We start from the raw sequence: 21922 nt of genomic DNA, 5'->3' as shown, positions 1-21922 counted from the left end.
CAACTGCAGTGATTCACTTTAACAAATCTGGCAAGAAAAGTCGTAAAACAAGGGCAAAACTCACTTAACAAATGTCTCACTTAGCAACATAGTTTTGGGCACAATTATAGTCATAAGTTGAGGACTACCTGTACATTGCCATCTATGATAACAAATATTCCTGAAAATACAAAGATGGGCCAATATTCTGAATGCTGAGTGAAGTCTAGTAACTTCTTCTGTTTCTTGGTTATGCCTATGGCTTCCATCCTTGGAAGCTTTGGGTTGTTGTGTGATCTTCCGGTCATTAAGATAACTTACTTTCCTTTGATGTTCCAAGAACAACTTTCATTAAAACAACAACAAAATATTTACTACTGTCATACTTATTTCCCAAATGTTTTCCTGAATTTTCATCTCCTTGGTGATCCACTTACTTTCATTGATACTCATTTTTCTTCATAAATACCCACCATATTTGTGCCATATAGTGATAATCCATTTCCAAAGAATATGTAAATGTCATTTGAAAGCATGTAATGACAAAGAAAGGCAGTTACATGCCTTCCTAGAGCCCTTAGGGTAAGAAGAAATCATAAAATTTGAAATGATTATTTGAAAACCAAAGCCTGTGGTATATTGTTACATGATATGTAAATAATGACAGCAGCCATATTGCACATCTAGGAAATAAATGTTAAGAGTCTGTGTCCAGATTGCTCTATTTGGAATGTGCAGGAAATATAAATTCTTAGCAAATTCAAAGTACAAACAGTGCAAATAAAAATATTTCGCATGAAAGGTATGGTTGCCACTGAGCTAGATCTGTGGATACCCGATTTCCCTGAGTTTCAGATCATATTCTTAAAATATGGCTAAATAATATGAAACATCTGTTTTATGTCTCAGTCCCAACTACCTCCTAGAATAGTTGTAACTAGGATTCTTTGAAAGTCAATAGCAGCCAGTCCAACTTTGGAGCTAGCAATCTTTTAAAATGCTAGATAAATCTGTGCAACAGAGCAGGTATCTCATGTAAATAGTGTGTAACTATTATGTCAATATTTTAAACCTGGTCCCAAATATCATGAACTGACAAATTGTATGGAATTTTAGCAGAAATCTCAGCAAAGCACCTGTAGATCCCAAGCACAGACTTAATAAATTAATTGGTATCCAACTAATTCATTCAACGCTAATGAACTAATAATCTGACAAATAAAACAGTGGTCTCTATTTTATATTCAGCTTTCTATATTCTATAGTCTTAGACAAAGTCTAAGAAGAGCACTGACCAGAACAAAAAAGTCATGTCCAAATGTTGTATAAGTGTGTCTGTGCAAGTTTTCAAGAATTTTTAAATCTATTTTTTTAAAACAATGTTGCCTAGTGAATCTTTAAATGGAACTACCCCTCAGGGTTCATAAGCAACAGTATTAAATTCTCTTAAGCCATAAAATTATATCTATATATTTTGAATTTTTAGAATGTTTTAAAATGTTTTCTTATTGCTAATCATGAACTGTGTGGTTCTGTGTTTTTTTTCATGCATGCAGTTGAGTTGACCTTGTTCAGATCTGTGATCAAAACGAGTACATATATGCCGGAAATATTATGGGAAACGTATGGCAGATGTGGATATACTCAGTCACCTTCCTCCTTTTGTAGAACTATCCTTAGTTTGAAAAATATTCTAGGGATCATGATTTGAAGTTTCCGTGGATAACGTGAGGATGGAGATCATACTGTTTAAGCAGAGTTGAACCAGAGTCAATATTTGAATGAGAATACCCTATTGATGGCAGTCTGAGCTTTCAATGCAATGTAGTAGCAGGAATGATTTTATTTTTCATCTATAACTAGTGTAAACAAAATTATAACCTTAATCAGTACAAAATAATTCAGAACAAATGAAATAGTCTGATAAGTTTAACTTATTTCATTATGTTTACTTGGAATTAATCTGGTTGGTATATCTTAACACTCAGTTTTAATATAAATATAAGAATGGGCCATCTATTTTATACAACAAACTTCAGTCTGATAATAATATTTTCATTTGACAAAAACTAGGCTAATATGGAGCCTAGTCCAGGTCCAGCACCATCCCAAAGAAAAATTGATGTTGAGCAACAAAATAATATTCATCTGTAATATGATTGTTTCTTTAAAATAAATCAATTTATAAATCCACGATGGGTACATGAGTATTGATCAAAGACATACCTTTAAAACAGTATATTTTCATAGTTAGTATGAATACCAGATATCAATTGTTTATCTTGTTTTACAAGCACCATTCTATTGTGATGCATTTTCCTGAGTAGATTTCGTGAACAATCGACATGCAAAAATATATAATCAGCATGTCAAGGGATGTCTATTTTTTTTCACTGATGATAATAATAATCTTGGCCATATACATCATATCCATGCCCTTTGTAGTAACTATACTCATCCTCATAGTTTCTGAAGGTATCTCCTCGTGGGTACCCATTCTCACTGCCGTAATAATCAGTTTGGACTTCATATCCATTTGTGGTGGTGGCATCATGCACCCATGGATCTTCAGTGGTAGTGTCATATTGGCCCTGATCTGCAGGGCTGGTCCCATCCTGCCACTGTTCACCTGTAGTACTTTCAGTAGGGTTGACAGTTGTGACCAAGGTGGTTAGACTGATGGTTGTTGCTTCGTTTTCTTCCTCTTCTTCCTCCTCTCCACCGTTTCCAGTTTCTTCTAGGGTGCTGTTTGTGCTGGTGGCATTGGCACCACTTCCATTTTCATCTACTTTCTCCTCTTCTTCCTCTTCGTTCTCCTCTTCCTCATTTTCATCGCTGTCTTCTTCCTTTGCACCTTTTTTGGGAGCATTATCTACCTTTTTATCACCTCCTTCTTTCCCTGGTTTCTGAAGAGGGTCTTTTACTCCTGGCATCTGTATTGATGCAAATAAAAAAAAAGTGGGGGGATAGTTAACTTGGGAACTATTTTATCAATGGCTAGAAAATAGAAGTAGAAGTTAGAAAATTAACTGTCAAATAGCATTTAAGGCGGAATTGTTCCTTTTAGGGATAATTAAAGGGATATATAATAAAAAGATAAAATATATGATCTTGCATATAACTACGTCAGCGAGGATCACATTTGCACAATATTGGAATAAGGGTCTAGTAATCCAAAAGATTTTAGAATGTGTGGAAATGGACACACTCACCCTAGAGTTAAAAGGTAAAGAAGATTCAGAGTATTATGTGGTATGAGAAAATTGGTATGAATGGGTGGACAATAGGAATAAGAATTATAGAGATAAGAAGAAAGTATAGAAATGTATATAAATGATTAAAAATTTATGGATATGTGTATTTGTAACAAAGATGTACTGTTAAAGATGTGATTGAGATGTGTAAAGAGAAAAAAGTGCAATAAAAATATTTTTAAAAATAAAATTAAGGAGGATATGTAAATAAAAATGAAGTGAGTATTTAAATAAATAATGTGAAGTTTATAAGGTCTGATATTTATTTGATTTGCCAATCGCTTACAAGATAATAGGTATAAGTATAAACATAGTTATGAATACATGAAATGGATACATATGAGAAAAATAAAAAGAAACAATAGGACAGGGACCGTAGGCATTTGGTGCGCTTATGCACGCCCCCTACAGACCTCTTAGGAAAGAGGTGAGGTCAATAGTAGACAGTCTAAGGTTAAAGTTTTTGGGGTTTGGGGAAGAAACCAGAGTCAGTTAGAGTATTCCAGACATTGACCACTCTGTTGCTGAAGTCGTATTTCCTGCAATCAAGTTTTGTGCAGTTAACCTTGAGTTTGTATCTATTGTGTGCTCTTGTGTTGTTATGGTTGAAGCTGAAGTATTCATTGACAGGTAGGACATTGCAATGTATGATTTTATATACTATACTTAGATTAGACCTAAGGCGGCGTAGTTCTAGGTTTTCTAGGTCTAGAATTTCAAGTCTGGTGGCATAAGGTATTCTGCAATGAGTAGAGGAGTGGAGAACTCTTCTTGTGAAATATTTCTGGACTTTCTCAACTGTGTTAATATCAGCTACGTAATGTGGGTTCCAGACAGATGAGCTGTATTCAAGTATTGGTCTAGCAAATGTTTTGTTAGTAGTGTGATATTACCAGAGAAAAAGCTACATAGGATTAGGTTAACTCTTAATGCCTTTTTGGCTATGTAGTTACAGTGGGCTCTAGCACTTAGATCATTAGAGATGAGTATTCCAATGAATTATATGATAAAACTGAACAGAGTGTTCAATTAAATAATGGAAAATGTTTAATAAGGGTAAGGGAAGATTATGGTGAACAGATTCAGAGAAAAATGGTTATAATTAATGTCTGTATAAGGTTTGTTATTTGTATTTGAAAGAGATTGTACCCAGACAGTACAGTGCCATTGTGGATATGGGAATTTTATGTTTAACAAAGGAAATTGCATAATAAAAAATATTTTTTAAAAAAGTGGGGGATAGATTAGGAAGCTAATTATGATCCACAAAGGTACCCATTCCCAGTATGTATGGTCTGATTTTAACCTTCACCAATATGGATTGTATAAAAATTATGGGAATCTTAAATTCATAAAGTTGAAAGACCCGCTTATACAACTGAATTCTTATTCAATGCATATATACTGTTGCAAGCCCCCAAAAGGCCTTCTGGGTTTAGAATTACAGTTCAACCTAGATAAGCTACTCAATTTCTGTATAATTCCAATTATGTTTGAAGGGAGAATCATTGTCTCTTTCCCCACTGATCTACTCTAAATATCAAAGACATGTGCACTTCACAGGGTATGTCAGAATGACTTTCCTTCTGGGCTGCCCCAGGCCAAGTATCACAAAACTCCTATAACATGTTATGTGTGCTTTTGCGGCATGAAATAAATTGAAATGAGTACACATCTCCTTCTGAATTGGATCTGAATTGGCCTTATACCAAAATTTAATGAGGATGATGATGATTTTCAAGTGCTGGGGAAATCAAGAGATTCAGGCAGTTCAAATGAGTATAAAGATTTATTGCAAGCTTCAGCTTTCTACAAGAATCTGAACTACTAGCGGTCAACGGAAATGAGCGGGAGTTAAGAAAAGAATTCAAGGTGGGCTCGACTTAGATTTCTCGTGAAAGTGCAGGGACTCAGGACTGATGATGCGTTTGACCCCTCCTTTGGGCTCAGCAATAGGCAATGGTGATCCCTACAGCCTGAAACAGCTGATCGTCGGGAGGCTGATCCAACCGACAATCAGCTGCTTGTGCTAAATCAGGCTGTGCTGAAGCTGACCAGGCTGTTTGCTGCGAGGAAGCAAATTGCTGGGAGACAGAGACAGATATTCCTACCCCACCCCACCGCCTTTGTTTTCCCCAAAAGCTAAGTGTGTCTTATACTTTGGAGCATCTTATAGTCTGAAAAATATGATAGTTTCCTATTAGCCAACAAGAGGTTTCAGGTACTTTTTAACAACCCCAAATTCTGTTCTATAGCCAAAAATGTAGCAGATGATGATGATGCATCCTAAAGCTCAGCTTCCTGCTATGCCTTTTTGTCTGTCTGTCTGTCTCTGTCTGTCTGTCTGTCTGTCTGCTTGTTTTAAAGCTCTTTGACCATGACAATGTTTTTATTTGATTTGGTGCATTCCAAATTCCCATAACTTGCTCACCTCTGCGGGAGGTTCTGCATTTCCATCAGTCTTCGTATCTCCAGCTGCAGGTGTAGTGGGAGCCACCGTAGTCTCTTCACTTCCCTTTCCCCCTTCATTTTCTTCATTTGACTGTCCCTGTTGGGGCATTAAACAATATGAATATCACACTGCATATTATTTCAAAAGATACATAAATGAAAACTGTGATAAAAATCAACCATTCAGGTATTCAGACAACTGAATACTGGAGACACATGAACAATATATAAGAGCTTTATTATGAAGCTTTTGCAAAAGGGAATTCTGCCCATGGGCAGAAAACATTTTCCCCAGGAGGGCTGGGTTTTTTATACAGGTTCAAATATACAGTCTCTGCCCCTTTCCTCGGTTCACAATCTATCCAAGCTACGTATCATCCTATGCAACACCCCTGTTATTGTAGCATAACGTCTGTTTTCTTGTCCTGTTTACCCGTTTCCATTTCCAGTAATCTCCATCATTAACATGACGCTGGTTAGTGTAACCTGCCAAATATGTAACCTTCATACAAAACAATAGAGAATTTCAGTAAATTATCTTAGGTTAACACAGAGGTTAAAGATGGTGTTACCATTGCTTTATATTTTCACAGGTATAATTCTACATATCACAAAAACACTTTAGTTATCATATTTGCTATCAATATTTTCATAGTACTAATGCTTATAAAACTACTGATACAAGGTAGTACATACTTCAACTTGAAACCATCCCATCATCTCAAATCCACTCAAGCCACTAAATGACAATGATAAATATTTGAATCTAAGGTAAAAATGGGGCTTGATACCTTTCCTAAAATTAGAACACAGTTCCTACATAGATCTCAAAACAACAAATCCCGTTCTTGGTAGAAATGGAGGTAGATGGGTTGATAGATCATTTCCTCTATATGTTAGGGGTGTCAAACTTGATTTCATTGAAGGCTACATCAGGATTGTGTTTGACCTTGATGGCTGGGTTGGGCAAGGCCAGGGGCCATGGCCATCTTGACATCACTCATGTCAGGGACTTATCTGATGGCCCAAGTGCTCTGCTAGTGAAAACGGGCTTCTGAACTCCGTTTTCAGCCTCCTGCCACCCTCTGCCAGTGAAAACAGAGCTCAAGGGGGACCACACACACACACGAGTTCTGTTTTACTGGCAGAGGCACTGCAAGCCAGTCCTTTGTTGTTTCTAGGGCAACCCCACAGGCCAGATTTAAGTACCCCGCAGGCCAGATCCAGCCCTTGAGTTTGACACTCGTGCCTGTCAAGTGCCTGGAATTCTTATCTAGTGATATGTACAAAAGGGCTTCTCATACAAATCTTAGTCCCTAGATAGTTGGCTAAGCAGTCAAGTTACAAGTTTCTAGAAAGGGCAATCGACAGTGGTTTTCTTACAATTCTGGTGCTTATGATCATGATTGGTGTGGAGAACAGAATATTTTCTGAAGTTGTTCCTGTGGCATCCCTGCACTTATAAACAAGATTCTCAAATGGTAGCATTCCAATTTTCATTGGCAATTTCAAACTACTCCCCAAAGCTGATATTAATACCTAATTGTAGTTTTGGAGGGATGTACTATAGGACACATGGTATAAAAGCCATCAATCCATGACCTGATATTTGAAGGATACCCTGAAAAAATTTAGTCTAAAATTTTTGGATGAAATTGAATCTCAAGCACAGTTGCTTGGAACTCTGATAATATCTTTCTACAAAATTGGCAGAACGTCATGTTTTGCAATATTATTCTAGCACACTGCTGGTCAGACCAACCTAAATATTTATATGTGAGTGAAGCTGCACTTAAGATCAGATGGTTAAAATGCTTAAAAATAAGTTGAAATGTGATACCATAAAAAAAATTGAAGTTATTTTCCTCTCAATCGAAAGGACTTGCAAAATTGCAGGGTGTGGCTAACTATTTGGATAGCTACCAGAGGTCACCGTGACCCCCATATAACAGCAGTTATAGGATTATTTATTTAAATGTTGTTGAGGTTCTGCCTAGGTCAAGACAGGACATAGCCTGGAATAAAACCACTGAAATGGATTTGAGAAAGACAATAACTTCATGAAGTCAAGTGTCTGAACGTGTTGAAAACTCAAAGTTGGAGTACCTATTGCCCTATTGATGTCTCTCTCCAACCTCTACATATTTAGGCAAGAAATCTGAAGGGATGATGTACATAAATGCATGTATGCATTTTAGAGTTTTTTTTTTTTTAAAAATCCTACCTTTATACTTTTATAGGTAATTCAAGGTTGCAAACTTATCTAATATTCCTTCTTCCTGCTATTTTCCTCACAACAACAACGTTATGAGGTAAGTTGGGCTGAGAGAAAATGAAAGGCCCAAAGTCACCCTGCCAGCTTTTATGCCTAAATTGGGACTGGAATTCATGGTCTCCTTGTTTCTGGTGTCCTAACCACTAAACTGGACCAGGTCTCATAAACTCAACTTCCCCTTGTACAAATTGGCTCTCATGCAGTGATATGGTAAGGTATTCATTACCTTTCTTGGTAATGAAATATCTGCAACAAGAAAACAAACTCAGAGAACACTAGAAACCCCACAAGTCAACTCTGAGCTACATATATTCTGCACCATTTTCTGAAAATAAAGTCCCTTGGAGTCCACACTGGCTTGATGGCACATCATCAAGCAAAACCAAATCCACACTCAATAGCAGTTATGAGGTTACCTAGTCAGGTAGTGAAACGTCTGCTTCCAAGGACTCCACAGTTCAACCTTGAACCTATTCTCTGCTGTTGGTACTGTGTCTACTATCAGGGCCTGTCTGTCTGTCTGTTTGTCTGTCCGTCTGTCTACCATTGATCTCCTTAATTCAGGCCAGTTTCTTGCCACCCAACTGAGCAGAATACTTATTTCTCATTTTTGATGGCCCATCCAGAATTTTGTTGCTTGCAGATCATGACAAAAATAGAAAGGCTTCCATGTACCTGCCAGCAGCCAGCATTCAGCTTTGTTCGGGTATCTTTCCACATCATTGTAGTTGTGCTTTTAAAGTTGTAGCAACGTTTCGGCAGAATCTCATCTGCCATCATCAGGCTTCTGTATTGTGTTCGTCTGTGAGTCAGACTTTCACAGCCGTTTCAGTTTTAAATTTGGGGCTAGCCTGCTGCTGTGCCAGAATGTTTTTTTCTTCATCCTGATTGGTTGAGAATCTTGTTCTGTGTTTATTGGTCTTGGAATTTGCTGTGTTCTGCTTGATTGGTGTTTCTAATATCTTCTGTCTGTTTTGTGGCTTTTTTTGTCTTGATTGGCTGGCAACATTGTGTTCCTGTATTGGAGGCTTTTAGTGCGGCTTGGCTCTGAGTAAATGGACAGCTATCATTTATTAGGAAGCTAGGTTTCATCTGGGTGCCTGGCTGGGGTGTGTTTGAGCTGGAGGTGTCAGGGGGATCTGTTTGTGCCCAGGTGTTTGCCTGGCTTCTGGTGTGGAGATTTTTTTGTTTGTGAGTGCAGGCTTCCAAATAATTGACAGTCTGGTGGAATCATCTCTTCTATTCATGCTTTCAGGTCTTTTTTCAACCTGTTCAATCTGTCACGAACGCAATACAGAAGCCTGATGATGGCAGATGAGATTCTGCTGAAATGTTGCTACAACTTTAAAAGCACAACTATAATGACATGGGAAAATACCCGAACAAAGCTGAATACCATACATGTAAGTACCCGTGAAAACTTAAGAAAACAAATACACACACACACACACACACACACACACACACACACACACATATATATATATATATATATATATATATATATAGAGAGAGAGAGAGAGAGAGAGAGAGAGAGAGAGAGAGTGTTGCTTTGGGACCCCAGCAATTGTTCTTGAATAAATGGACAAAAAATGTTTTCTCTCCAGACCTGTGGATCCTGATAGCTTTTACTGTATCTACAAGGTTGCTGCTTGTTTAGATGACTTAAACTTTAAAAAAATACAACAGCAAACCAGAATAGAAACTTGTGGTCAGTTACTAATCTTCACCATAACCATTCACAGAGTATAGGGTTTTAAAACAATGCTCCTTGGTTTTGTTTTGAATAAAACCAGACACATTCCTTACCCCTTCTTCTTCCTCTTCCTCCTCTGAACTATTGCCACCAAAACCTTCTTCAGATGAGTCACTGTTAAACTGAAAAGAGAGACAGTTCTGAGGCATTTGCTCCCAAACAACATGAATGCTTCCTTACAGAAAAGCAATCAACTTTTGATCTTCCCTACGTATACAGCAACCCTCAAGTCCAGGGGTGTCAAACTCAAGGCTCGCAGGCCAGATCTGGCCCACGGGGTGCTTAGATCTGGCCCACGGAGCTGGCCTGGAAACAGCAAAGGACCAGCCCGCGATACCTCCATTTTTTTGCTGACAGAGGGCTAGCAAAACAAACTAAAAACAAAACAAAAGGAGAAATGTTTCCCCTTTTGCATTTGAGCATGCAAGAAGGGACAGGAAAGGAAAAAGAGAAAGAGAAAGAGGAAAGGTAAAGAAAAAGAAGGGAAGATGGGAAGAGAGCAAGGAAGGAAAAATAAGGAAAGAGGAAAAGGAATTAGAAAGGAGAATAAAGAGGGAAGGAAAAAGAAGAAAAGGAAGGAAGGAAGGGAGGAAGGAAAGAAGGAAGGAAGGAAGGAAGGAAGGAAGGAAGGAAGGAAGGAAGGAAGGAAGGAAGGAAGGAAGGAGAGAGATTGTAATGAAAGTGAGGCAGGGTCTGGGGGAAGTCCTGTCTTAGCACGTGGTAGCACAGGTGCACCCGACATGAGTGATGTTGCATTGGCCATGCCCACCATGGCCACGCCCACACCTGGCCCTCCAAGGTCAAACCCAATCCTGATGCATCCCTCAATGAAATGGAGTTTGATACCCCTGCTGAAGTCTATGTAGCTTTTCCAGTACTTCAGAGCCCAGATTTCAGATGTTTTTGTTGCTGGACTTAAAAAAAAAAATAGAGGCGATACAGGAATACAGGTAATCATTGACTTGTAGTTCATTTAGTGACAGTTCAAAGTTACAATGGCACTGAAAAAAGTGACTTATGACCGTTTTTCACACTTACGACTGTTGCAGCATCCCCATGGTCATGTGATCAAAATTCAGATGCTTGGCATATTTATGACGGTTGCAGCGTCCCAGAATTTTATGACCTTCTTACAAGCAAAGATAATGGGGAAGCCAGATTCATTTAACAACCACACTAGTACCTTAGCAACTGCAGTGGTTCACCTAAAACTGTGGCAAGAAAGGTTGCAACATGGGGCAAAACTCATTTAACCACTGTTTATCTTAGCAACAGAAAGGGTGGGTTCAGTTCTGACAGTGAGAACAATCAACCAATAGAACAGCTTGCCCTCGGAAGCTGTAGGAGCTTCATCACTTGAGACTTTCAAGAAGAGATTGGACAGCTATTTGTCAGAAATGGTGTAGGGTCTCCCACTTGGGCAGGGGGTTGGACTAGATGACCTACAAGGTCTCTTCCTACTCTGATTATTTGTTATCTATTATCTGTTATCTGTTTGTCAGTTGTGGTTGTAAGTCAAGGACTACCTGTATACCTTGTAGTGAGGTAACCAATGATTGCAAGTTTTTGAATTCTTTACCATCATGCAGACTTGCATATTCCAAGTTCTAATTCGTATCTAAAGAGCTAGTAGTGTTTATATTAGTTCAGCAGTCAACCTTGAAAGTTCTCATAGGATACTAACATGCCTGGAGATTTGATTTTGTCATAGAATCTCTGGATTCTACGATCATCTCTAATTTTCCCTAGAAGGACTCCTGTCTGAAACCCTGCAGCTCAGTGTAGATTGCATTGTATAAGCCACTAGCTTATTTTACTAAAGAGGCCTTTGAAAGATAATTTTTTCCAGCTTAAACATGGCTTAGCAGTTTTGCAGTGCTCTTAGATTACGTCAATTTCTTTCATGCGACCGTAAAAGTCAGAAAATATTATTTCTTTCCAAAAGTGCGGGCTGAATAGCTCTTCCAGGCTTTTAAGAAAACTATAGATGTTCAGGGTTAATCTTTATATTATCCATAAGGAATAATAAGACAAGCAAGAAGGATACACAATAAGTTGCCCAAGGCTGCAAAACCACTGATCAATATAAAAATATCTCTGTTGTCCCTAACAGAGATGCCAAACCACTGTTCTGCTGAGGCAACCTTTCCCAGAAGACAATTTTTAGTTCTTTACATGACCCATGTTTGAAAACATATAATTAACAGGCCCCTGCATTACTCCCAACTTGTCCATAAGAAACCACTGCTTTATGGATGTTCTTTAACATCCCACTTGTCTCCTTAACAATGGAAGAAAGAAATCCTTCCAGAAATATATTATTTTGATGGATGCTTTTAAAGATTTGAATCTGGATCACATCTCCCAAAAGTCAAGATGGCAGCCACAATTGTCCAATCAAAGACCCGCTTCTCTTTGTACATGTGTTGCATACCCCAAAAAAGGGTGGGGCAGGCTTCAATTGTACTGTTGAAGTTGCCATCTTGCATTTCCTGATCCATCCCTCTGTGGAAACCCCCGTCTGGAGTTTAAAAGTTTGTTTAAAATTGTATTTACCTGGAATCTTTTCATAGGTGGGTAGAAGTAAGGATATCTATAAAGAAAATGCCTGTATCTGTTCTTGAACACCTGCCAAAATAAAAAGAAAGACATTTTAATAATTTAATCTAAAGGAAAAAAAATGCTACGCTTAGTAGCAAAATAAAAATTCAAGAATGTTGCCACTTACTGCATTTTCTTCTGAATCTTCTGACTTAAATCTTCTCCGGAAGTGTTTTGACTACAACAGAAGAGGAGATAACTTTTAAAAGGGAGTGCTTTTATTTTTGTTGTATTGCGAACTTAATTGTGGTGTCAGCCTCTATACTAATTTCCTGAAATGTGGTCTGGATGTCCCCCGCCCCGAAAAAAATGTATTAAATTTCAAAAAAATATCAAATACAAAAAACAATACAAAGAAAAAGATTTAAAAGGAGAAATGGAGTAACAAATAAACAAAAATCCCTGAACAGACAGAAGACTAAAAGGAAAAACTTCTGACTTTCTTCTGTACAGATAAGAACTTAAACATCACTGGTCCTTTGAACTAGAATAAGGCATAACAAACAGTACTTCTATCATCACAAACAATTCTAATCATCAAAACCCTTTTTTTTTTTTCAGTTTCAATAAACAGATTCAATAAATCCAGGAGTAGTACAGTAAAAGTGCGATTCTGGACTGAAATGAAATGAAACTATTTGTCTGAAATGGGTTTCCTGCCTGAGCAGGGGTTGGACTAGAAGACCTCCAAGATCCCTTCCAACTCTTTTGTTATTTTGGTATTCTGTTATAGAAACAGCAAATAACACTAAAGGAATATTAACCTGGCCATCATAGAGCGAAGTGATGATATGCTGAGCATGTAAACAGCACTGTTTTATTATCTACCCTTGGTAAAAGCTATCTATATATCTATAGGATCTGAATTTGCTTTTTAAACATTTCTTGTAAAAGTAGGACAGAGATAGTGTGACTCTAAACAAAATTGCAGGCTGGAAAACACATATGTCTAGAACCAGCAAAGCTACTTCTTGGTAGAGTTAGCAATATTTAGAGAGATCAGTGATCTAACTTAACAATATCTTCAATAACAACCTGCTTTATACTGAGACAGACTATTATAACTGGACTGTTTCAGGTAGGAATATTTTTAGTTTTTCCAGAAGAGGTTGGGAACTGAACTTAACCTCAGAACTATTGCTCATCCATCTTAAGCATGTAATGAAGTTGAGAGGGAACATGCAAAATTCACCCATTTGTTCCCAAATTGTTCCTGAATTTACCCATTTTGCACATGCCTAAAAATGAACTGATGGCGAAAAGGGACAATGGTTTTATAGGCTAAATATAATCATTTGTTGTGTGTGTGTTTATTGTAGCTTAAGTCAGATGCCAAGAAATAATGAGTGACTGCTGTATAATTCCAAGGAATTGTTAGGACATTGTTAGTTTGCACTTATGTTATATAGCAGATAGCTTTGAATTTAAGGAAGAGTTGCTAATCAAGAGTTGTGCAATTTCCTGATGAAATATTAATGTTTATGTAATGCAGGTATGCATTATGCGATCCGGCAAAAGACTGATATTGACAATACATAGAATTCTTTTTCCTACTATTTTCCACTAGATGGCATAGCTAACTGACAGAAAATTCAGCTGCTGGATTGAACAGGATTTCTTCCTTTACCATGGAAGTATAAGATATGATCGCTACTTTGGGGATATGAATAATTACACTCCATTGCTTTATCATTATCATTCAGTTATATCCTAAATATAGTGTAACAACAAGAGTGTTTTTAAAAATAAATGTGCGGATGTTTCTATAACTGCCTTAGGTGATAGATTTCTTTTAACTATTTGTAATATGCTACTTATAGAACATTAAACTTAAATGATACCTTATTCTTGGGATTCCATGAAAATTAATAAATATCTACGCTACCAACAAGTGAGTAGCTAGCTTGACTTATTCCATTTATCCAACCATATCAATTTGGCAAAGTTTAAGAAACAAAATGAAGTGCATCTTCCAAAGGACATATATTACACCGTTCAGATTCAGAATTTCAGTGCAAAGTGCAAAAGGAAGCAGGATAGATCATACTTGCTCTGATGAAGTACCTGGCTGATATTACCTCTATACTTCATTTGTCTTCAGTTTAACAAACCATGAAACTGTGGGTTTGGTCAAAGATGTTGCTTATCTAACAGGCTTGCATGAAATATTTGGTTTTGCCTTGGCAAAGTGGTTTGTGCTGTGTAGGAAAAAACAGTTCACCAAAGTTCAGGCAAAGCTACAGCACCAGTAGTTCCTGTTATCTTGAATTGTCAACCAGTCCTTGAAAAGGCTGTTGGAACTATCAGGTCTTCAGATGAGATTCATGGAAACAAGAAGGAGCTTTGTTTTTAGAAATGAATGGACTGTGTCATTCCATAAAGCAGCCTTAAGAGGTGCTTTTCTCAAATCTCTCTCAAAATGAAGCATCCCCTTAAAAAATCTGCATAATTGCACTCTGTTTCAATCTCACTGTCTTAGATTATTTATGGCTAGGGTGTTGCTTGGTATCTGTTTGAAAACTTACAGGAAGGGTAAATTTCTACAAATATTTAGATGAAGTCTGATCTCATAAAAAGAAGATCCACTAGGCAACTTCTTTGTGCAATAGATTCTCCTGACCTCTCTCCCATCCATTCATCCACCCACCCATCCATCCATTCTTCTATCTAACAATTCTCACGAAAGTATTGAGGGTCTCACAAAAGTATTGAGTAATCAAGTAATCTTTTTATGATGTTAAACCTACTCAATTCCTTCAAGTTTTTCCCTATGACATTTTTTCCCCCGTGGCTTGGATCCTGTACCAAATTAGCTTTCTTGTAGTATGTCACCTGGGACAGGGCAGTATATCGAGGTAAGGTTCTAATAATATGGACTAAAGCCAATCTATTAATATGTAGTGACTTGGAAATTAAACAGAAAATCAAACAGAATTTGCTACAAAAAGATTCGTGGAACAACATCATATTAAGAATTCATGCTTGCTGTGTCCTTCTGCAGGATTCTCCATTTCATTCATCAAGTTCATTTAATTTTGTCCTCCCCATCCAATGACTCAATGAGCAAACTGTCCTCCATCAGGGGAGGGGGTCTGTAGGGTGGGGGCAAAAAATCAAGATGGCAGCTGGGACTTTGCGATCAAAGTTCTGCCTGTATTTTTCACGTGTGTCCATGTGCAATGCATTTTGAAAAAGTTACACTTTGATCACACCATTGCAGCCATGGTCTTGAATTTTGACCCTAGGAATACCTTGATGCCTATTGTGAACAAACTGAACCTACATTGGGGGGGTTTAGGTTTCTATTTTCTTGTTTCTCCTTCTACCTACTTGTCCACAAAATTTTTTCATAGCTCTGCAAACCTCTAATTTACCTTAAATATGCTTTTATTTTCGTCCTGTGCATGGGTAGAATTTTGGCCAAATGATTACTGGCATTTATACGTGTGAGTTTTATTATAATTGTTCTATAATGAATATACATTTATGATTCATGTTTCCTAATACAATATTAGGCTCTTTGCAATCAACAAGTTGTTGATTCATGTTTAGACTGACAGGGCCAAAAATTCCATAGCCAACATCCTATCAATTGACTGTGCTTATTTGATGAGAAGGATAATTATAATAGTAAATATTTTAAAATTAAATCTATATGCTGTCTGACTCCCAGGGATTCTGGGTGATTTACAATTTGATAGACATTTTAAAACCAGGAGCAACACAATACACAAAAACAACACAAAACAAAAGAGCAGCGATACATTAGCAGAGAAAAGAAACCGAAATGGGAACAAGGAAAGGAAAGAAAGAGGCATCAAAATTCCTCACTAAAAGACTCAACAAAAAGCCTTCAAAATACTAGGAGGCGGAGGCTGTCCTGATCTTGGGAAGTACCTTATCTCAGAGGCAGGCACTGCTAAAGAGAAGAAATGCTTCCAAATCCTCAATAGGTGGCATCATTCAATCAATGGGACTTAGAGCATGTCAACTCTGCTAGATCAAATCAGCCAAGCAGCTACCATGTGTGACAAGTGATTTCCCCCAAGTACAACATCCTATGACATGGGTGTCAAACTGGATTTCTTTGGGGGCCAAATCAGCATTGTAGTTCTCCGTGGGCTGGCGGGGGGCAGGGAGTGGGAGTGGGAGATGGGATGGATGCACTTTGGCAGACAAAAATGAGGGGGTGCCTCATTTTCAGCCTCCATGGCCTCCAGCAACACTCTGCCAGCCAAAAACGAGTTTGACACCCCTGCCCTGTAACAATGTCATCTACACATAGCAACCATCATCTTGAATCACACTTGGAAGAGAATTGGCAGCCAGTACAACTCATGAAGCAAAGGTTTTACATGGGCATACCCAGGCACGCGGAACACTACCCATGCTGTTATGGTCTGGACCAGCTGAAGCTTCTGAGTGGTCTTCAAGAGTAGCCGCACATACAGTGCATTGAATTAATCAAGCCATCAGATTTCCAGGGCATAAATGGTTGTCTGAAACCTACAGATTCTTGACTCTTGATGAATGTATCTTTTCTTTTATGTACACCGAGAGAGCATTTGCACCAAGACAAATTCCTTGTGTGTCCAATCATACTTGGCCAATAAAGAATTATTCTATTCTATTCTATTCCCCTCACCTGAGGGGAATAGGAAAAGGCACAACTGGTACCTCAAATGGAATTGGGCAAAGCTTCATTTTTTTAAAATAAAAACAGACAGATCTATGAATTTATATTACTATAAAATAATTTGAAATAATTCTTTATGGGGTTATCTTGCTTTTTAAAATATATTTGTTCTAAAGGATACTGCATGGCTGTGCAGTTGGAGTATAAATATGAATAATTTAAAGGAAATGCTTTATGAGATCAAATGCCTACTCTGGAAAATTGTCAATTGCTCCAGCAAAAGTACCATGCGTACAAACAGTTTTCGGCAAACGTAGCCAATATGGATCAAGATGTTCACCTCAGCTATTCAAAATTCTGAATTCATAGATACATATTCCTCATCCAGAATAATCAGTTGCAGCCAGTAGATTAATAGTGTTAATTGCCAGAGATAAAAGCTGATTGAAGCAAATGTAGAGAAGGCTAGAAAGAAAAATACATAAAAGCATAAATAGATAATAGGTGAATAAACAGGTGCATTTTTTTTAAAAAAAGAACAAAATCAATGGGTAATAATTTGTCCCAAAAGAACTGAACCTAAAAATGATTTATCATTTGGTGAAAATTTATTTTATATTAGCATGATAAATATTAATTAATTGATAGATTTTAAAAATCAAAATATTATAATGGATTTGAAATCTGTTAAGTTGTGGAAAAACTTCTCAAACTAATTAATAATGATAATATATTACTAGTAATAAAGCAATGAGTGGACATTAAAATGAATATTCACAATACAATATATATCCTAGCCAGGATAAAGTATTGTTATTTTTACTCACAGAGAAGGCACAAGTGATTCCTATAATACAGAGGAAAAGCAGGGCTGTCTTCATTTTTCCGGTGTCTGAAAAAGAAAGAAAGTAAAATAAAATATATCTCCAAATAGGAAGATAAAGAAAATTGGAAGATGTTAAAGATAGGCAATTTCTACAATTCTGTTCAAATAATATCAGAAATATATTTGTTGGGACTTCTCATAGGATTTTGACAAATGATTGATTGATTTCATCAGTAAATTATACAGACCTTCGATTAATGACAGGGAAAGCTTTTTAACATTGGTTTTTCTATACTTGATATTTAAGTGAGGGTGAGTTGAACATCGTGGTTAAGATGTTAGCCTAGGAACCAGAAACCTGAGAGTTGTGGTTATACCTTAAGCATGAAAGCCAGCTGGGTGACTTTGGGCCAGTCACTCTCTCTTGGCCCAACCTACCTCAAAGGATTGTTGTAGGGAAAATAGGTATGTTGGCCACCTTGAGTTTTATATATGTAAATGCAGGATAAAAATGTAATAATAAACTGTCCATTCTTGCAGAAATTTAGAAACATTCTAAGTTAAATTTAGAAATATTAGATTTAGTATACAGATTTAAATACAGATTTAAATACAGATTTATACCAGCAGTTTATGTATTATAAAATCTAGATTTCCATGGCTAACTCATGCTAACTAAATTGTATTAAAAATGGTGGATGAGGGAGACAAATCGTGTCACATCTGAATTTTGAGTTTCCATCCACTGATTGAGCTAATTCTCTGAATATTGGATGGGGGGAGTCCCCATCTCTCTAAGTGACACATTCAGTTTCTCCTCATGATTATTTTTTTGGTGTACCTCCATATGGCTACCTCAGAGCCAACTTTCAGGCTGTGGCAGTGCCTTGAATGAAGGAGAAAATTCATAGAGAACTTTATGCTTGGAGTTCTTTCATGTTTATTTATTTCTGTCCAGATGTGGAAGTACATGATGGCATTACTGGAAGAAAGAATGGGCTAAGGGAGCAGAGGCAACCCTATGAACAGCATTGGAAGGCCACCATTACAGCCTCTCTAGACTGTTCCACAGTCATGTAATGTTGCTTCAAAGACCTGAGGGCAATCTCAATGATTTCCAAATATTGGGAAAAAAAGATGAGGCCTGAGCTTATTTTTTATCAGCAATTCTTACATTTTTTGCTGGGAATTGATTTCTGATTTACAAATTGTTACAGCCCTCACATAAATGTATTTATTAATATATTCATTGCATTTCTGGCTAATCTCTTTTGGGTCATCAGCACAAACAACATGCATTTCATCTTTTTACAAACAATGCTGAGCTAAAAGGTATATTTCTTTGAACCCAAGGAATCTAAAAGGCTAAGGAGCTATTATGGAACATGGTTTTTTGGAGAATGATTACCAAGCTTTGCTTTATATGAAATAACAGGTTTTAAAATGGTGAAATAGACTTTCACAACCTGATTACACCCAGATGTATTTATTTCCAACCAGCATTTTGAAAGTTGGACACCAAAACATCTGCAGAGTTCCAAATTGAAAAAGGATTTTCCAGATCTCAGAGTCTTAAGAAACACAAGAGTAATTGCATGCCATTTCTCTGTTGCTAAAAATTATCCATTAAATTTCAGAATTTGTTCATGAAGCTGCCCTGGAACAATTTTGCCAGCTTCATTAGGGCTAGTGACAGCTTTATTTAAGTAAAAGTATCTGTAAGTGGAATAAACCTTGTTAAAAGAGTGCCATGTTAATCCATACCTAATGTGCTTTGTTACAATTTGTATTTAAACAAGTTGAAAGAAACAAAATTCAGTGAAGCATATAAAGTCTATAAAAGAATATGAACATATATAATGGTTAGTTTTAACTATATTCAGACCTTCTAGAAAATATTCCAAGGCCTAACATAAGCAATATATTTAATTGGTGACATCCATATTTATATTTTTGTTTCTACTACACGAACAGTTAGCTACAAATTCCATGTTGTACGCATTATCTTTGTGTAGCAGACAAATGATCTTTAATAATTTCATGACTGGGGAACATTTGAACAATAATTTTGTGGACTATGAAATGTATTGGGTTCATCTCTATCTGCATTATAGAGAACTATGTTTAGGAGTTTATTCATCAAAGAAGGCGGTGGGGAGGCCCAATTTGGCCCTCCAGATGGATAGCAATTCCTATTATTATTATGGACCGTGTTAACTGCTCAATGTTGGAGTTTAGTAATTTTGGAAGACTACAACCTGCCTCATCCTTAGTTAATGCAGGAGAAGTGCCATAAAAACACAGTGTATTGACTAAATACCAAGTTTCTTTGTTATAATAATGTTGACTCTATAAAATCATCTCTCTTTCCATCACCATGCCCTTTCCCCAGTTCCTGAGAGAAATCATTCTAAATTAAATCTAGCTAAGTGTTTTAAAGAAAAGGAAAAACTAGACTGTCTCTGTGTTATGGTTGTTACAGTGTAAAATCCCAGCCTTATTAATCTAATGGAAATACAGCAAGCAAAATATAGTGGCTCGATAAATCACTGTTTTAAATCACAGAAGTAATGAGAAATTCATAACTGCAAAGCAAAAATACTATCTTAAAAACAGAGTCAAAAATCAAAAATTGCATGGATTAAGCAATGTCAGAAACTTCATTGCTTGCAAAGAACCAATATAATTGCCCGTCACTTACCAGGCTGCAGTCCTGCAGGATGGAGATCGGTCTCCAAGGAGTCAGGGAACAGAGATTTAACAGAGCATCTGTTTGTTCTTGGCCAACCTACTGGGATACGCACACTATTTTTACCCTCCACCAGCCAATCAGCGCTTTCCTTGCATGATGTCAGCAAGTGGACTCTTACCAGAAAAATCTCCAAACTTCAACCATTTCCCTAGTCACAGATGTCACTTTCAAACATAAAGAGCTGTTTTAGTGCCCAAAGTTTTGGATCATTCCACTTAATTGAAGGGTTGAGCTAGAGATGAATAGGTTTGGACGCTGAACTCTATAATGATGGTCTGGGTTTGAATTGAACTCAATATTGGGATCATTAGTTTTGTGTGTGTGTGTGTGTGTGTGTGTGTGTGTGTGCATGTGTGTGTGTTTCTTCTGTGGGAGAGAGGTAGACTAGGCAACAAGTACAGAAGGAATGTTCACTCTGTTATAAAACTGCAAATAAAAAGCAAGTGAAATGTCGGAGGGACAATTCATCTGAACATGGATTACAGCTGACTTTGTTCTTGAAAGGTCATTTTAACCCTTTATTTGTATTACTAGGGGTTCTTTGAATAAACGTAAATGACGACAAATGAATAAGTGTGTGTAATTATTTTTCAACTAGCAGTTGATTGTGCATTTCATACTCACTGTTTTTGTGTGGCTAAGGTATTTCATACAGCATATATCTCCAGAGCACAGAAAACTTAAGGCCACAGAAATGTAGAAAAAAAGCATTCCCAGATATTCCAAGATATTCCTAGTAAGCTTTCCTAGTAAGAATATTTAAAATGATAAGAAGTTGAGCTGGATCAATATTTATTTGTTTGTCTTTATTTCTGTCTATATGGCCCCTCATCTCACCGAAGCAACTCTGAACAGCAGTTTCAATAACAATAGTATAAATAATTGTAAAAATATCACACGTAATCAAGATAAAAAAGAAAAATGGCAGCCAGGGGTAAAAGCCTCCTGTGAGCAAACCCTGTGAGCTTTGTTAATTGTGTGATTCAAATGCCTGATCTTAATTCTGATCTCTGGTGGTAAGGTGTTCCGTGACAGAAAAAGCACAGTTCCTGGGTTCTTTGGGATGGCATTCTTTATTTGACAGAACCACCAGCAGAATTAATAAGGGTAGAGTAGGGACAGGTAGAGGCAGTAGGTCTTTTGAGTATTTTGGCCCCAGGCCATGAAGAACTATATACTGTGGGTGAGGATCACCCCCTTGATATGTACTTGATTACGAATCAGTGCATTGCATGAAGCAAATGGTATCAACATGAATTAAGAAACAGCCATGTTTCCCAGTACTATCACATTTTGGACATCTTCCAGATGTTCTTCAAGGGCAACCCCAAATACAGTGGACTTAAGTAGCCCCTTCAAAAGACGATCAAAGCATGAGTGACCATACAGTGC

At 37.1% G+C, this 21922-nt stretch overlaps 1 protein-coding gene across 1 annotated transcript; it reads right to left on the bottom strand.

Annotated features, from left to right (window-relative positions):
* Window positions 1-1770: 1770 nt before the first annotated feature.
* IBSP (integrin binding sialoprotein) lies at window positions 1771-20587 on the bottom strand. Its single transcript, XM_026698352.2, has 7 exons — window positions 20480-20587; window positions 17780-17844; window positions 12444-12494; window positions 12272-12343; window positions 9769-9837; window positions 5665-5781; window positions 1771-2912 (listed from the first exon to the last, which is right to left on the bottom strand). The coding sequence occupies exons 2-7, from the start codon at window positions 17831-17833 to the stop codon at window positions 2370-2372; spliced, it is 906 nt and encodes a 301-aa protein (XP_026554137.2). The 5' UTR covers window positions 17834-17844; window positions 20480-20587; the 3' UTR covers window positions 1771-2369.
* Between the last annotated feature and the right edge of the window lie 1335 nt (window positions 20588-21922).

Source organism: Pseudonaja textilis, chromosome 6 (genome assembly GCF_049901715.1).
Source record: "Pseudonaja textilis isolate UNSWEBS1 chromosome 6, rPseTex1.2, whole genome shotgun sequence".
Classification (NCBI taxonomy): domain Eukaryota; kingdom Metazoa; phylum Chordata; class Lepidosauria; order Squamata; family Elapidae; genus Pseudonaja; species Pseudonaja textilis.
This window is presented reverse-complemented; position numbering and strand designations above follow the sequence as displayed.

Excerpts from the sequence above, each read along its gene's own strand:
- IBSP (XM_026698352.2), bottom strand. The coding sequence starts at position 17,833 with ATGAAGACAGCCCTGCTTTTCCTCTGTATTATAGGAATCACTTGTGCC. Across the intron at positions 12,495-17,779 it reads GAATCACTTGTGCCTTCTCT|TCAAAACACTTCCGGAGAAG; the intron begins GTGAGTAAAAAT and ends CTTCTGTTGTAG. Across the intron at positions 2,913-5,664 it reads ATGCAGAACCTCCCGCAGAG|ATGCCAGGAGTAAAAGACCC; the intron begins GTGAGCAAGTTA and ends GCATCAATACAG.